The 18,472-nt window shown below is 38.8% G+C and overlaps 1 protein-coding gene across 2 annotated transcripts; it reads right to left on the reverse strand.

Annotated features, from left to right (window-relative positions):
• Positions 1 to 9,233: 9,233 nt before the first annotated feature.
• On the reverse strand, positions 9,234 to 14,787 carry LOC129416400 (uncharacterized). 2 transcript variants are annotated; one of them, XM_073873647.1, is made up of 7 exons: positions 12,101 to 14,787; positions 11,790 to 11,910; positions 10,974 to 11,645; positions 10,705 to 10,842; positions 10,266 to 10,485; positions 9,906 to 10,065; positions 9,234 to 9,397 (listed from the first exon to the last, which is right to left on the reverse strand). In XM_073873647.1, exon 1 carries the CDS (start codon positions 14,179 to 14,181, stop codon positions 12,718 to 12,720), a length of 1,464 nt encoding a protein of 487 aa, XP_073729748.1. In that variant the 5' UTR covers positions 14,182 to 14,787; the 3' UTR covers positions 9,234 to 9,397; positions 9,906 to 10,065; positions 10,266 to 10,485; positions 10,705 to 10,842; positions 10,974 to 11,645; positions 11,790 to 11,910; positions 12,101 to 12,717. Both variants share the same exon structure in this region, with proteins under 2 accessions (XP_073729748.1, XP_073729749.1).
• Between the last annotated feature and the right edge of the window lie 3,685 nt (positions 14,788 to 18,472).

The raw sequence follows: 18,472 nt of genomic DNA on the forward strand, positions 1-18,472 counted from the left end.
ACACATATTTTAAGAAAATGCTTTGAATAAAAAATACTCAACAATGTATTGTGGGCAAATTTACTACCCTTTTATGCTGTACAAAACTAAAAATGCATCAAAGCCAATGTTTTACTGATCTTTGGCAAGCCCAAAACTGTGAAAAAGGTGAAAAATCCAGTCCACAATCACTTTTTATATTGAAAATCAGTAATGATGTGTTTTTAAAGAGCAATCAAAAAAATCATGACATTTTTGTAAACATTTGGTAGTTTTGATCAGTACTGTGTTTGATTAACAGATTTATGTGAAAAAATTGAAAAAATATTAATCTAATACATTTTACAGCTGTTTAACAACACAAAAGGGTAGTGAATTGGAACAATGCACAAGGGTTAACACCATTCTCATATTGTGAGATTCTCACATTGTGAGTAATATGCAAGCTTATTGTGAATTCAGAATGTTGAGTTCACGGTATGAGTGCACAATAAGTGTGCCATGATCTCACATAGTGACCATGATTTGAGTGCACTGTGAGAATGTCTGATTGGTGTGATGTCACTGTGATCGTGTGATTCCATATGTTGACTAGGTTGTTTGTAACCACAGCTGGCAGGAAGTGATGACATTTTATCAATTAGCAAACGCTAGCATATTAGCTTTCTGAGCAACATTTTGGGTAGTTTAAGCTCACAGTAAGAGTGAAGTGACCTCATATTGTGACCTTCATATGAACACACAGTGAGTGTGCAGTGTGCTTACACTTTTAGATCATTGAGCCACACATTGTGACCACATTATGATGATCTTGTGAGCTCATGGTGAAGTTTTTAAAGCATTTGTTTTTAGGTTTTCAGTTGTCAGGTAAGTGCCATTTTCAGGATTGTCACATCCATAACGGTATATATTCCTCGTGAATGGGCACTAGAAAATTAAAATAAAGTAAAAATTGGATTCTCTGTGAAGAGCATCCTTTCATTTGTTGGGTAGCCTGTTATTGCTTCTGGTTTGTGCATTTTAATTCAAAGTACTAAAAAAATTTTGTCACATCCATAACGCATGTTTTTTTTCCTTTTTTTAAACAGACAGTTAAACAGTATATTATTAATTTTACTACAATAAACCATATTTTCATGTTTTAACTGTTAAATTTAAGATCTTACTCTACAGTTTTCACTTTACATTTTATGGTTATCACAGGTTTTGTGAAAATCGGTTTTATCATTTAGCACAATACTGTATTTTACTCTTAAATTTACAAACTTTTTTTACGGTCCATTGGTAAACAGAAGAATGTGTTATTAAGCCACTAAACAATAGACGGTGTTTCTACTGTACAAAGCGAGTATGCTATGCTTGAAGTAAACTTATGTCTATTACTTATGTCTATAATAAACAAATATATTTTTAAACATAGACTTAAACACAGGTAACATCAAGGCAGAACAGAAAGAGGCAGGGTGTTCCACTGTTCCTGGGTCCGGCCACTGTCGTCTCTTCTTTACCATAGCCATCGGGTCTCATTCGCTTAGCAGTGAAATGACACCCAAAATGTACTAAATATAGAGCCAATGGGAAGCAAATATAATGAAAACAATACTGGTGCTAAAATTGAGTCCTGAGGGACACCACATGTTAGCGGAGCCACCAAGGATGAATAATTATACATTCAGAAAACCTTACTTTTGAAAGTTAAGTCTGGAACCATTGAAGAACTGTACCATCAATTCCCACACTGCAAAAAATGACTTTCTTACTTAGTGTTTTTGTCTTGTTTTCAGTAAAAAATATTTAAACATTCTTAAGTCTGTGTCTGTATTGCATATGCAAACCTTACCATTCCATAACAGACTGAGGATACTTCCAATGATTAAAAAATTTAAGATTAGACTAAGACTAAACTCTTATGATATTTAGACTAGTCTTAGACTAAAATAAATGTAATTGTCCAAACTGACAACAACTTGCACTGACATATTTTAAAATATATCAGTGCCCTTTGCATTGCCTCAAAATGCACACAAGTAATTTTTAGTAAGGCATTTTTGTTAAAACTAGTTATATTTCCTAATTAAACTAAAGGCCTAGTCCTGGTTTAAGATAATCCCTGTCCGGGAAACCACCCCTTAGTTGACTAAAACTAGACTAAGACTAAAAGATTTCAGATGACTAAAATAAGACTAAGGGCCCTATTTTAACGATCTGAAACGCAAGTTCGAAGCGCGAAGCGCAAGTGACTTTGTGGGCGGATCTTGGGCGCTGTTGCTATTTTCCCGGCGGGAGAAATAAGTCTTGCGCCGGGCGCAAATCAATAAGGGGTTGGTCTGAAGTAGGTTCATTATTCATAGGTGTGGTTTGGGCGTAACGTCAAATAAACCAATCAGAACGCTATCCAACATTCCCTTTAAACGCAAGGGCGCAAGTTCAATGGCGGGTTGCTATTATTATGACGGATTTGACAGGCGCACGCCAGGAGCGGTTCACAGCCGAGGAGACCGACGTTCTTGTAAGAGCAGTCAAAGACAGAGAAGTTGTTTTGTATGGGGATGGGAGAAACCCGCCCAAATCAGCGTCGGTTAAACAGGCGTGAGAGGAAATAGCCGCACTTGTCTCATCAGCTGCGCCAAGCACTACAATGATGTCAGGAAACGGGGGGATCCCAAGCTTGCCAGCATAAAACGGGCACGCCGGGCACACAGGAGGACATCGCTGCGTCCACCTTCACCACTGAAAGGGTTTGGGGGCTTTGAAATCGGACACAAGAAACGCAAATAAGGTCCAACCGCAAAGTACACTTACAAATCAAGTTCACATACATTAAGGTTTCTTATGAAAACATTTTAATTATTATTTAGATTAAATAAACGTAATACAGCCACACAACAAACTTATGAAAATATTTTAATCGTTATTTGCATGATAATTGTTTAACGCTGCCACACAAAATATATAAAAACTATCACCACAATGCTCGATGATTTCCCTTATCTCATGTAGTAATATTTTTTGTTGTAACAATTTATGATTTAATGATTTCCCTTATCTTATATTTTTTATTGTAACAATTTATGATTTGCAAAAATAACTGTTGCATCTGTGTAGATTAGATAAGCAATGCGCGTTGTGCACGCTATACATTATGGTTAAGCATGCGCCCTTAAAATAGCATAATGAACCACGCGCAACGCGCCACTGACTTTAGACTAGTTTTTTTTTTGTTAGTAGCGCAATTGTTTTTTGAAACTGCAAAATAGCATCAGGGATGGTTTGCGCCGGAGCACGCCTCCTTTTTTGCGCTGAACCGCCCAGGGAGCGCAAGTTCATTCCCTAGTTTGCCGACGTGCGTCTGTGGAGGGAAAAACCCGCTGTGCGCCAGTGCAAAATACGAAATGATACATGCGTCACTGACAAAGTCAATTGCGCTGGGTGGAAGATAGGGCCCTAAGACTTTATCAGAATTTGCTGTCAAAATTAACACTGCTCCACATAACTGCCCGGTCTCCAGCATAAATAGCCTTATACCCAGCGAGGAATATTCTTTGCTCTATCATGACATAGACCAACCCACACAGCAGGAGACTCCTATGCAGATCCGCGTTCAAGTCGCCAAACCCACGTGACTGTTACATTCGTTTTGGAGCCGCACAGAGGATCAGCTCCGCCTCCAGCAGCGCCGTAAATTCTAATGTCAAACAGCGGATCCTGAACGGACCCATGTCAGATTCTCGGACGCGCCTTTACTGAACCGATGCACACCTGTCAATCGAGACTTTCTTTGCTGGGACACGGTTGAGCTGAACTCTCTTTTGAAAAGGTATTGATTTATTGATATAATTGTGGTAGTAAACATTGTTTTTAACCATCCTGTATACTAATGATTGGAATGACGTTGATATTAGGAAAACTTTAGCATGTTCACTCGTGGATAATGGTTTAGCCCTAGCTGTGCATTATTAAGTTTACATGTTGGCAATTTTGGTGTAGTGTATCTGCCATCTTCTTTATAATGAAAATTGATCTTTGGCAATTTAATCATTGTTTGACTCGGTTCAGACTCACGGTCACACTGCAAGATGTCATGTGACCTAATCAGTGACTAAATGAATGCAGGTGTCAGTCAGAGTGACTGTGTGGTTGGTAAAGACAATCTTCTCGTCTGTTATTTTGAGCGTCTGTTAACAGTGTGATTTAACCAGAGGTGTGTAACGAGTTCCATTTACAGTTTTGGGTAACTAGTACTTTAAAAGTGATTTTTAAGGATACATTTACTCAAATGTAGGTCACGGTGCGTGGCTGGCTACAGTAGACATCACTTCTGCATTCAAAGTTATGCCTATTCACCCAGCCTCATGGCACTTATTCGGGATGGTTTTCTGAGATGCTCCAAAATTGCAATAACCTCAGAATTCAACCCCAAAGGCCACCCGACAATGTTTGATTTGTCCATTCTCGATAGCAAACAATCGCCGATGCAAATGGGACGTCTTCGTCTTTCTAAAAAGGAGTAACAAAATTTTTTGGTAAATGGATAATGTTTATACTGTGGCAAACCAGGTCATGTGGCTATTTAAAGGTGCTGCCCAGTGGTGAATCCGGGAGTCCTGGTGGGCACATCCTCTATCGTACTCTCCCCTGGATCCTGCACTCAGATACCAGTAATTTTACGTTTCAATAATATGGAGCACACCTCTCAAGCGTTACTGAATTCTGGTGCTGAGGGAAGTTTCATCAACTCCTCGCTCGCTCAGACCTGCTCAGCCGCTAAACCAACCTTTGTCCACTTGGATGTTAAAGGGGCAACACATGGCTCTGATCACCCATTGCACACCTCCTGTAAGTCTTTTTGTGTGTGGCAATCATTGTGAGGAGATTGTGTTGTACCTACTGCTATCTTCTCTTTCCTCTTTCATTTTGGGGCATAATTGGTTGGTACAACACAACCCTCACGTTATTTAACTGGCCCTCCATTCACAATTGTCATAAAATTCACTGGTTCACTTTCATTTATAAGACACTTCTCGCCCACTTGCTCCTTACCTAGGTCACTTGCTGCAGCTAAACCCTGTCACATATAACACCCGGTCCTCACTTAATTTTCAATTAAGCATTCCTAAAATCAACTCTGCGTTTGGTCTTGGATCTTTTAAATCCACTGCCACTTGCGACTGGAAAGCTCTGCAAAATATTCTTTTTTTTAAATCTGTTTATTGAACCTTTACAAAAATATACAGGAGAATCATGAACAAAAAATATTCTTAAACTGGATAAACTAATTTCAATTTCATCCTTTAAAATTATTATATCAAATTTGTTCACAGACATATGCATTTGTTTCTTTACCTAATCTTGTTTTTAAATCTATTTGTAATTGTTAACCTGTATGTATTTTGAATGTTTTGTATTTAATTTAGTCCTACTTCCCTTTCCCTAAGTGGTTATTTCACTTGTCAGGCCGCCATTGTAAATAAGAACCTGTTCTTAATGACTTGCATGTAAAAATAAAGGTAAAAAAATTGGCATAATAATGTTGTCTTGTCGTGTAGTCCGTCTTGTCATGTTTCATGTCTTGGTCCTGCCTCTTCTGGTTCTGTCTGTTCTGTCTTTCAGGTTCCTGCTGCCGATCTCTCCAGAGTATGTGCAACCAAATACAAAAATTAAAAGACAGTCAATGCTAATGTAAACCCTGGTTGGATAAGGATTTAAAGTTGGATATGAAGATGAAACCTTACGCATTTAGCTTCAGTGTTAAAACTGATAAAATAATTGCTGTCTGTGGTTCTATATGGGCTATAATTGTAATTTTTTTTTAAATAATATGCCAAAAAAAGAACTATAAATAAGTTCAAAATAAGTTCAAAATTATGAAATATGAACTATGAACTGAACTAGTTCATTTTAAAATTTGTGAACTGTGAACTGAACTAGTTCATGTAGAAAGTGAACTTTCCCAACACTGCTCTCAGGTACTTCTCCGCCTAAGGGTCATCTTTATTCTCTATCTGGTCCTGAAAGAGAGACAATGGACAAATACATTAATGATGCGCTTAGTGCAGGTCTTATCCGTCACTTTACCTCCCCAGCTGGGTGGGGTTTTTCTATGTAAAGAAGAAGGACGCTCCCTACATCCCTGTATAGATTACAGAGGTTTAAACAACATTACTACCAAGAACAGGTATCCCTTACCTTTAATGTCTACCGCCTTTGAACTATTACAGGGAGCTCGTGTCTTCACAAAGTTAGACCTTTGCAATGCTTATCATTTGGTGCGAATCAGAGAGGGGGATGATTGGAAGACAGCGTTTAATACACCCTCTGGGCATTTTGAATAGTCCCTTCTACCGTTCGGCCTCTCGAACGCACCAGCTGTTTTCCAGGCTTTGGTCAATGACGTGTTGGGAGACATGATTAACAACTTTGTCTTTGTGTACCTTGATGATATTCTCATCTTCTCCCCCTCTATACAGGTACACACCCAACACATTCACCAAGTCTAGCAACGCCTTTTGGAAAATCTGTTGTTTGTTAAGGTGGAGAAGTGCGAATTCCATAAAGAGTCGGTTTCGTTCCTGGGTTTTGTTATTGCCACTGGCGAGATACGTCTCGATCCCGCTAAAGTTAAAGCGGTCGCCAAATGGCCAGTACCTGACACCCGTAAGGGGTTAAAATGATTTCTGGGCTTCTGCAACTTTTATCGGCATTTCATAAGAAATTTCGCTCAGATTGGAAAACGATTGGACTAGATGTCCGTTGTCGGGGCAGAGTTACGGTCCAGAGGAGAGGAGCTGGGTACTGGCCCAGGATATCTTGGACCCTGGACTGATCGAGGATCTTCGTCTGCGACAAGGTAAGCCCCCCCCTGTATCCAGCTGGTGTCGGTCTTAAGGGGGGATATTGTCATAACTCCAGTTTGATCGGTTGCTTCTGTGTTTGTTTACCTTTGTGTTTGACAGCTTCATATGTGCACGCTGCTCTGGATGACTCCTCCCTCCTAGTTATCGTACTTGTCTTTCCATACCTGTTTCTTGTTATCTGTGAGCCCTTGTGGTTTCAATGACTTCACACTAGAGGTCAACCGATATGTTTTTTTTCTCTGGCCAATGCCGATTCCGATATTTAGAAATCAAGGCAGCTGATGGCCGATATGTGATGCCGATTTTCTTGTACATAATAATCAAAATGTCCTCATCATTAGCAGATATTTTAAATGTAAAAATGTCACTATTTAAGCCAAAGATTTATCAGACACAGACACCATGCATTTATCAGACAAAGATATTACCTGACACTCTGCTGTCATCATTTCTTGCTCTTTTTTCTGTTTTTTATACTATGGCTTTTATTGCTTTGTAGGATAAAATCCTACAATTATTTAATCATCATAAAGTTAACATAGTACACTTATTTTTTTGTGTTTAGACTGTTATTTATGGCAAATCTTTCTAAACACTCTCAAAGCATATTTACATTCTCATTTTTGAGGTGCTGTGAATGATGGATTGTGCTGACAGTGACGTCTTGTGGGTTCAGTGTTGGACAGAGCTGTTGTTTCAACGGTTCATTCAAACAAATCGGTTCAAAGGAGTCATTTCCTGAATCGGCAGCGTTGTGTGCTAATCCAGGTTGGGCAACGCAAAACTATAACAAAGTGTTACTGTAACAACATTGAAAACATTTCTTCTTCTGACCTTTCGCCATTGTGTCAGCTTTGTTTTGTGGAATATGCATGAGGGAGAGCAGAGAGAAACAGTTTAGAGACTCGGTTCTGCTCATTCTCTGTCACGCAACAAAAGATCATCTCTCATTTATCACATAAAATAAGTTCAATCTTTGTGACGGCACGGACGGTGCATCACGAGACATAAGCCCATCTCGTTGTTGTACTGGCTGCTTTAAATTCCTGCAATCATGCCATTGTTTACTAAAGCTGTTTGTGAAGGAGACACGGCTGCAGTCACACAGGCAGCCTCAGGGAGAGATCTGCTTGCAGGCAACAAGAAGCGGCATCACGAGTTCTACAACAATGCTTAGGTACCCGCAGATACGCCTGCCTATTAATCAGCCTAATTTTGCGGCAAAATCTTTTTTTTAATATGCTAAAAAACAGCCAAATTATTGGCCCAGATGATAAATCGGTCGACTTCTAATTTCAATAGTATATCTTCGACTAACCCAGTGATTCTTCCATCGAGAGTTGATCGAGAACTGTTACTGTGAATTCCCTTTATTGTGACTTCAATAAATATTACTTGCATGTGATTCCGGTCTCTGTCTGATCCCTAACATTATGTCGATTCTCAGGATTTATATATATATTTTTATATATATTTATACAATATTCATAGGACCTATTATACAACCACATGGTTTCTATTACCACTGTTATGCTAACGATCAACAGATTTTCTGCAACCTAACAATTCCACTGTAGAATCTAGTATTCCAGACTGACTGAAAGACATCTCAGCATGGATGAGAAAACATTATCTGCAACTCTAGCTAATACTAAACTTACCCACATAGCAAAAGGACCCGTGTCGGTGTCCACTTGCGCGCAGTGACGGATCCGCAATGAAGGCGGATCGCAGACCCGCCGTGGCCTTGCGCTGCATCCGCTCCGCATCCGTGGTGCAAATTCATTCATATATCCGCCGCGGACCCGCAACGGACTCATTAAAAGCTCCGGGGCGGATCTGCAACGGATCCAGAGCGGAATATTGACTTCGGGGCGGGTCCGTTACGGATCCACCCCGGAGCTTATTTCTATCAGGGTCGGGTCCGTTTTGGACCAGTTTGTCTTACTTTCAATATCCCTTCTGTTCTTGCTGTAGGATAAAATAGGACGAACTAAACCAAAGGATAAAACCAAACTATCACTAGGCCTGGCTACTACAGCAATATAGAACCTTAAATCTGCATTGCCTTGTATTTTTAACCTAACAATATTGTAAACAGAAAAGTTTCACTAAAGATATCAATGTAGTGTACAAAAGTAATTAGTACTCAATGGAAATATAAAATTGCCATTTACATTTATGGACATTTATAGGTTATGGCATATTATGTTTTTGTTAAAAATATTATTTTTCTGTTCAAAACCTAATTTAGTGCTTTATAGGCCCAGGTCAGTGCAAACAAAAAAAATTGATTTATTAGGCTACAACTTCAATGAAATGCTGCAGTATGCACAGCTAAATTATCTGAAAAGGAATAACTGGAGAAAGACAAGTTGTTCAACAAAAAGCATGGTTTAATTTTTGAACATTTTCTCCCATTACTCATTCATCATTTTGTGTGGAGGAAGGCGGGACACGTCTCCTGGCAGACCGATCTGCTGCCAGGTTGAACCACCTGATTGCATGCTTGGTGACCTCTGCGTCCGTGGCTGACTGGGTCACAGTGTTTTTTCTCACAGCACCTGTAATCAAAAGACAGATGTTAATGTTTGGTATGAAGCATCCAAAGCCAAGTATGCTTACACAATACAATATATATGGGAGAGGTATTAAGGAGATTAAATGTAAAAAGAAACATGAATTACAAGGTTATAAAACAGGTTTGTGGTGGTTAAAATAAGAGGTGGGTAAACCATGAATTCATGATCATGGTGGGGTGCCTTTCGCTATCTTATGTTTAAAAAGACATCCAAAATGTTCAAACAATATTAGTTGTATTAAATGGTTCCTTGATCAGAGCACATATTGTATGTGGAGACATCAGTGTGGTTTTGTAATGTTCTAGGTCTGTTGGGGTCCTCTAACATTCTAGTTGGAGGAAAACTCTTAACAGGTGGCCAAACTCTATTTCTGACATTTGAGCGGGGGGTAAACTCCATTTACTTGCATGTAGTCTCCACTAGAACCTTGGTTACATTACACGGACAGATAATTGAACTTATATAATATTACTTTAAATTCTATACTTACTAAAAAGCAAGGTCTTCGTTGCCATCCTACTGAAGGGCTTTTTGTTATGAACACCCTTCCAGTTAATCTGATGAGCCACCTCATCTGTGAAGAGCCTGCCCAGGATGTTCCAGGTCACCCTCTTCACATCCTGGCCTCCAATGGTGGCCAAAGAACAAATCTAAAAAGGCAAATACATCTTTTTAAATAGACAGCAAGGTAAAATAAGAACCTCATAGACCCATGGCACCACACACAATGTAAAACCAGGGAGATTGTCATTCACTGACAAAATCTTAACACTGCTTTAATTGAATATTTGCAATCATCATGGACAATCAACAACCCTAATTGCACTTCATATGAAATAAGCAAACTCACCACTTTCTGTCTAGCTGGGCCATTTGACGGATCCTTTAAAAACATTTCAAATCCCTCCACTGCCTTCAATTGTTCCAGGGGGAACTGGATATTATCAGGCATCTCAACATCTGGCCCTGGGGTGGGGTTCAGTCTGCTGCAGAGGTAGTTCACCTTGCCACAAGCTGGTCTTGCTGCTGTTTGATGGTTTCCAGCAAGCTAAGGATGTGGACCTCAGCCGCTGTTGACAAACATGAAATATAGCTAAAATGTAATGTATAAAATATATCACGTTTCAGTGTTTATCGTTATTACTCATAATATGGACATTAGTTATTGACATTAGTTAATGACAAAAGTTATTGAGAAAGTTTCCAAAAAAATATGTGATGATTATGGGAATTTTGCCGTAAATCTGTGGCACAGAATCTCCTTTCAGTATTTGTTAGTTGTTACTCACCAGAGCAGGGAATTGTATCGTTCATTCTTCCCCCTCGCCATGTTGGTCTGTAGGTCATGCTTGAACAGGGCTCCTCTGTTCGCCGCATGTTGAGGGCTGGTGCGGGGGGTGGAGGGAGTTGGGGAGGGACTGCCGTTCCTGGCCCATAGTGAGGTGGTAGTTGTATAAGAGGGGGACATTTGTTATTAAATTGTACTCATCTGTTAACCATGACTGATATTATACATGGGGCCTTTCTATTAACGAATACTTCAGAAATCAGTCCCTACCTTGAGTAACTTTCTGCATGTTAAATGCAGGTGCAGGGTGTTGAGGTGGTGGAGGGTGTTGCTGTCCTGGCCTATGATCAGGTGCTAAGGGAGAGGAATTGGTATTAAATGGTTGTGACCATTGTAGGTCACATGGTAGGCTGCGAGGCATGCAAGCTGAAGGGACAAACAATGCCAAATAAAGTCTGGTCATGCTAAATATGAATTTGTATGTTTCAAAATGTTGGTATACTTCTACACTACCTATTTCAACCCCATTAATGGATTCACCTTGAAAATCTGAGATGATAATGCAGATGCAATCTTTTGATTTGAAACAGAGTGACCATTGCTGTGTTAATTCAATATTATTTTGGAGAACAGTCTTTACCTACACATTAGGGAGTAGGTACGCTGCTGCCTGGCACTCGGTGAGATGGTGGTGCTGGAGGAATGGATACAGGGAGAGGGGAATAACTTTAGCACGAAGAATGTTAACCATATCTCTGATATTAATATTATGATTATATTTCGATGGTAAGACATTATTCCTTACGCTGCCAGTGCAATTAGCTTGGCCCTAAGGCTTTAGCTGACAAACCAGGCAAGCTGGAAGGTCCTGGCATCCTCATAGATGCAGTGTCACTATTTTCTGGGTCTTCGTCACTCTCATCAGAGTCCCCAAAACGATGGCTGTTAAGTAACCAGTATGGTTATTGCAATTCCCAAATTGCCAAATATATAGTACAAGCATCTCTGGTTAATTTTTGAATGCTACGGAAAATAACTTTCCTATTACTGTAGAAACAGAACGGAAACAAGACAGAACACACTTACACTGGCTTTCTGACTCTTTTCTCTGGCAGCTCACCCTCTTGCTCTGCCTCAGACTGTAGGTCAGAGGTGTTGCAGCCTTTCTGATATTGAGTCATAAGCCTAATGGCGTCTTTGTAGTACTCTAAAATTGAAAACATTAAAATTAACATAACTTTCAAATTAGCTGTATTGTTATTATTATTATTATTATTGATGATGATTACAATTATTATTATTGTCATCTTTATTTAACCAGGTTGGAGAGACATATACATACAAATAATATGTTATTTAAAGCAGGAGAACAAACCATTACATTTTTTCTTGCGTACCACAAGTTCTGACAACCTTTACATCATATCTTGGCCAGTTTGGCTCATGCTTCTCCTCATTAGCAGCTGCCCTTTTCACACGTTCTGTGCTCTTAAAGCTGGGCCAGTACACCATCCCATCATCATACCAGTCAATTGGCACAACAGCAATGTCCTTGCTCGCTTGAAATTCTACTAGATGAAAAGGCATCCTTAATGTAGAAAGAAAGAAAAGGAGTATTTATTAATCATCAAAAAAGAAATAACATGGACTAAAGCATGCACAAGTGTACAGTGTAAACAAATTAGCAAGTAATTCGTAATTAAGTAATGTAGTGGATTATGTACAGGCCATAGTATTGAGAAAGGTGAGACATGTATCAAATTGCATGTTAAATTCAGCCTAAAATATAATTTCCCCTGGCATTTTGAGGGATAACATGTCATCTCATATGTTGAAATATGGGTGTAGTGTATTGAAAATAAAAACTTTGTGAAATACTTACAGCACATTTTCATCCAGAGTAATGGAAGTCATAGTCAAAAGTCAGTAGTCAACTAAATTATTAGAGTGTTTCACTTGAATTGATTAAAGTAATTGATTGAACTGATTTGTTTTTACTGAGTTTTTTTGCCATTTAGTGGAGGAGGGGTATGGCCACAAAACCATATCTGTATGGCAAGGCTACACATTTCTGTCCCAGCGCAGACACCTCAACTGACTTCAGATCGTCAGATGAATCATTTACAACAAATATTTTCATTCTGTCGGAGTTGAAGGGGTAGGTATAGAATGGAGACTGCTGGGAAAATTCAGTGTAAATAGCGTACACACCATTATCATTTTGCACAATGTTTTTGATAAGGCAGACTTTATCCCCCACCAGAAATATGTTGTCCCCTGTTGTACATTTGATGGTCCACCTTTCACCTTGCATTTCCCCATATTGCGCATTAACTCCCATGCCACCAACAATTGGGCCCACAAAATGCTGCTTTTTCAGGGCAATGTCTACGTCAGCATCCAATTTTGTAGCTGTAACCTCCGAAAGGCGGCGAATGAGTTGAGCTAAAGGGAACTCAGGTTTTCTAATTCGTTTTTTTATTTTCCAGAGGTGGTTCTCATATGGGAACGCTGAAAAAGAGTCCAGACAGCCATGCCTCTTTACATCGTCTGCTAGGTGGACCAGACAGTGGACATTGTACACAATCTGGTCTGTCCCATACAGCTCACCAAAATGGTTTACAAAAGATTTCAGCATTTGTCCAGCATAGTCAGCAAGGCTGAGATGTTCAGGGCTCACCAAAATGGATATAGCAGTTGACAGGAGCATGAAATTGTTGTACATGTTCCGCTCCAGAAATCCCACCAACACCACAGGGCCAGTGTACAGTAAAAACTGTCGGAATTCAGTCGCCTTCCAACAGTCCAATTCCCTAAGCGACCGTGGTTTCCTGGCAAACTCAATTGGCACGTAGGGCCTCATTGACTGGAGTTTGTCAGACATCCTGTCTACTATTGATGCCGGCAGTCTTATTGTTAATGGACCCCGGAGCCAGGTCTGGAGCAGTTTCCTTACGATGCCCAAACAGACTAGATGCATATAATCCAAAGGAAACTGCGATACCATGCCAACCTTAACATTTTTAAATGGTTGTGGCCCCTTGTGGTGGTGTAGTTCATCAGCCATCAGATTGAATGAGTTGTCAGTTCTCTGGGGGTGTTCTGATCCAGGGAATGTCATTTGGCGGTTTTGGTATTGCCCCAGGTGTAGGCACTTATCACACCCATGGTAAGCATTATGGCCCTTTGTGTTTTTCACAAAGGACCGTGCAGGGGCGTCACAGATTACCGTGTGAAGCTTTATTTTAATGTTCTTATCTCCAAAGCAAAACCCAGCCTCTAGCTCCTGTAGTTCGTCGACAAAATCAGATAGGAATTCTGTGGCCGAATTAGGTTTTTTGGGTCCACAGTATGCCCCAATGACCACAGGTTCCTTCATGGGTATGGTAACCAGTAAGCCAAGGATGGGCCACAGCTTTACAGATGAACTTTTAAATAAAGGTAGACCATCTATATTAATCTGCAGCCCCAATGTCATGCCCTCTGCAAGTGTTTTGGCATATTTGCTTATAGTGGCCTTCAAGGAGGAAAGAATGCCAAAGTGATGGTAGTTCCCGCCAGCCTTCTCCTGAATAGCATAATCTGTTTTTGTCTTGAGAAGGGTCCTACCATCCTTTGGCAGATTGGGATGGGTTATATGGAGTATACTCAACAGTGCATTCAGGGCAACGAGAGAAATGTCAAAACTCACTGCCCAGTTGGCAATGTTATCGGAAAGTGATGTTAAGTCATCATCATTTTCCGAACCGAACCTGATGTTCCATCCACATCAAAATACACATTATCAAAATCTGCCTCCAATTCCATGTCCTCTTCAGTAAAATCTTGCACCTCTGCCATTGCATGTGCAGCTGAGGAGTGTGGGGCAGTGTTCTCAGAAAGAACTCTGTCATTTGCTGGTATTCCTGTCATATCAGACATGTCAATCATGTCTGTCCTAATTTGATGAAGCCTTTTTTGAACGTCTACACGTGTCCTTCTCCTTAAGGTTGACAAGGAGACAGGCAAGGTCTTTCTATTCATTTTTGCTGTAAATGAGAAATGTCAAGAAAGACAGGTTGCAGGTTTTGCACTGAATTTTTTTTATATAATCAATTTATTTAAGCTACATAAATAGAAAGGCAAAACAAAACAAAAAACTATTGTTTAAATGTAGCTTAAATAAATTGATTGCAACCACTTACCTTAAAAAAATTGGGTAAATTGAATTAATCATTTTTGTCAGTGAAGAATCAGGTGTGTAAAATCTATAATTGTTTCTACTTTTGTATTTAAATAATTACATTGTTGAATGGTGTTGTTGTCTGTTTTATTGTTATAAACTATACAACAACATAAAATTAGAGCAACATTGAATATTTGGAATGCATTTATTGATTTGGCCCCATGAATAGGTGTAGATTGACATCGAAAATGAATCTATTACTTACAACTATTACTTTTTCGTGGTCTATCTGCTTGGCCTTGACATTTACTTTGTTTGAAAATAATTATATTAAGTTGGTAATCATTTAACAATAAAGAAAGTATCTAAAAAGTTGGTATTCATTTCATAGGAAGACCTAATATTTGTTTAATGTGTAATAGGCCTTGTGATTTCAAACACTGCATTTGATTTGGAAGAATATTATGTCATGAGAGGGGGTTTAGCGAAAAATCAGCAGCTGGCAGCAGGAAGAAGCTGCCAGTGGCAGCCGACCATATACCTGCCAATAAAGCCGGACATTAAGCTGCCATTAATAACCACAAGTCGGAGGTGCATGCCACTCTTAGGCTGAATCCCAAACCGCCTACTTCCATACTATATAGTATGTAAAAAGCGCTACTTTGCCTACTATATAGTATGGAAGTAGGCGGTTTGGGATTCAGCCATAGCCTGGCAAATAAATCAATTTGTATACAGGTGCTGCTCATATAATTAGAATCTGATCCAAAAGTTGCTTTATAACTAATTCCATTCAAAAAGTGAAACTTGTATATTATATTCATTCATTGCACACAGACAGATATATTTCAAATGTTTATTTAGTACTTATTTAAATAAAATAGGCCTACTTCTATTAGTAATTATTTTTAATTATTTCACAAAAAAATGTTTATTAAATATAAATAAAGTAAAGAAGGTCATAAACATAATACAAAAAAGCATTAAGGTACACTTGCAATTATGAATTTGGACGTGTATACATATATTTTATGAACGAGTGTACAATAATGTTTGTTAAATAATTACAGATGTACATAAAGAAATGCCAAGTATGACGTAATCATATTTTATATTTAATTTACATAAACATTACTATAACTTAATAAAGTGCCGTTTAAAAGGACACAAAAAGAACATTGAAGGTCTCATCAATGATTACCTGTATTTAAATGTTTTGCTATCATTTAAGTTAGTTTTACATTTGCATTTCTTCTACATTAGTTTAATAAAGCAAATGACAACATTCGTGAACTAGATAGTATACACGGGTGATGCTAAAGTTTTCTAATATTAAACAACGTTCCAATCATTAGTAGCCTATACATGATGGTTAAAAAAACGTTTACTGCCGCAATAAATCAATACTTACTCAATAGAGGGTTCAGCTCAACCGTGTTCCAGTCTCGATTGACAGGTGTGCGTAGTTAACCCACAGTCTCGATTGACAGGTGTGCTAGTTAACCCGTCAGCGCACGTCCAAGGATCCGACATGGGTCCGTTCAGGATCTGCTGTTTGACGGAAGAATTTACTCTTGCGGCCTCTCTGCGGCTCCAAAACGAATGTGACAGTCAATTGAACGCGGATCCGCATAGGAGTCTCCTGCTGTGTGGGTATTGTCTTTCATACCACCCCACACTACAGTGCTATAGTACACAACTTCACCATCCAGCTTGGTACTGCAATCATAAAACCACCTAGAACAGCCAGAAACCTTGATGTAGTCTTTGATGACAGCGGACCCTCACTACATACAAGGGGCAGTTGTAGCCTAGTGGTTAGAGAGTTGGGCTTGAAACCATGGGATAGCTGCCCACTGCTCTGGATGTGTGTTTTAACTACTCAATGGGATGGGTTAAATGCAGAGGTCACATTTTGAGTATGTGTTACATGCTTGTCACTTTCACACATCACAGAGACAATACTGTCTTGCAGATTTACACTATAAATCAGAAAGATCAGGCCCTATCTGACTGAGCCTGGAGCACAATGTCTTGTTCAGGCCATGGTTATTTCTACTGGACTACTGAACACCTTTCCTTGTATCTTTCCACTGACTACCAGTAGGAGAAATGACAGTAAACTTGAACTTAAACAATCATCAAATCAATATTTTAGTCTAGGACTTTTAATTACATCTATGTGAAGTCTGTGCAAACCACATATACAGGTGTGTGTTTGTGATCTCAATCAAGCACAAATAATATAATCTAAACAAAAGGTCAGAGAAACACATATGGCATGCTTTTGGCCTGGTTAGAATGTTTGAGCAGGTCCTTATAACTGGAACATAGGCAGGGACTAAAACACACACACACACACACACACACACACACACACACACACACACACACACACACACACACACACACACACACACACATCTTGATAGCTGACAGGTGAGGGATTGTGGAGGATGATGGGAATTGAAGTTCGGAGGGGGGTGAATGGAGAAAACAGGGGAAACAGACAGAAAGTGTAACAGGTCTATATTTTAAATGTAAAGGGGATTGTAATAAAGCACTTAGACTTTATAGCGATATGGTGCTCCAGAAATGCAAGCAGATCAATGAGTGATTGTTTTCAATTAGTCTGTGAACAGTGGACAGACTACAGCAAACTGCTGGCAGTATGCCATCCAAATCCCGCTAAAGGGCGACAGTTTATTCCTTGCTGGGAAATGTAAACATAACATACAGTGGTTTCTTATCAGTTGAAAATTAGTATCTATTTCAGGTGCAGTGACTGTGTTATAAACAGTGTGTCATTTCTCATAAGCATGAAGTGGTGATAAAACTGTAGATCATCTTCAACCTTGGACCTGACAACAAGAGCATGTTCATATAACTCATTTACATTCCTAGTGAGAATATGTTGGTTCATTTTTTATTTTACCCTATTCATTATATTTGGGGTGGTCTTTAATTACGAAGCCATTCTTCAATCTGTGTGTTTTATGACACTGCTGTACTGTGCAGTTTAATAAACAAAGGTATAATTAACGATTATTCGTTTATTTCTGTATTTAACCAGGTTTAAAAACTCATTAAGATTAAAATCTCTTGTAAAAGAGTGTCCTGGCCAGAAAAGGCAGCAACAAGAAACAATTGTACAAATTTAACCAACACAAAAACAAAGATCACAATAACACAAATAAAAAATCACACAACAACATCTTGCCAAAGGACAAAACACATCATTTGTTAAAAATAATTTAAACTCATTTAAAGCATGGTCAGCTTTATGATGTTTTGTAAATTATTCCAAGCAGAAAAAGCATTATATCTAAAAGCTCCGGTTGAACCAGATGAACTCTAAGGTGTACTTGAAAAACGTCCCGGTGTGTAAAGACCTTTAGATGTACTTGAAAGGAGTTTGTACATTTACATTTGAAGAGCTAAGAGACAAATAAGATGGAAGTAAATTAAATAATGTACTGGGCCTATATATATATATATATATATATATATATATATATATATATATATATATATATATATATATATATATATATATATATATATATATATATGAATAATCAATATGTAGCTTAAAGGTTAGTTG

The sequence above is a fragment of the Misgurnus anguillicaudatus genome, chromosome 11 (assembly GCF_027580225.2).
Source record: "Misgurnus anguillicaudatus chromosome 11, ASM2758022v2, whole genome shotgun sequence".
In the NCBI taxonomy this organism is placed as follows: domain Eukaryota; kingdom Metazoa; phylum Chordata; class Actinopteri; order Cypriniformes; family Cobitidae; genus Misgurnus; species Misgurnus anguillicaudatus.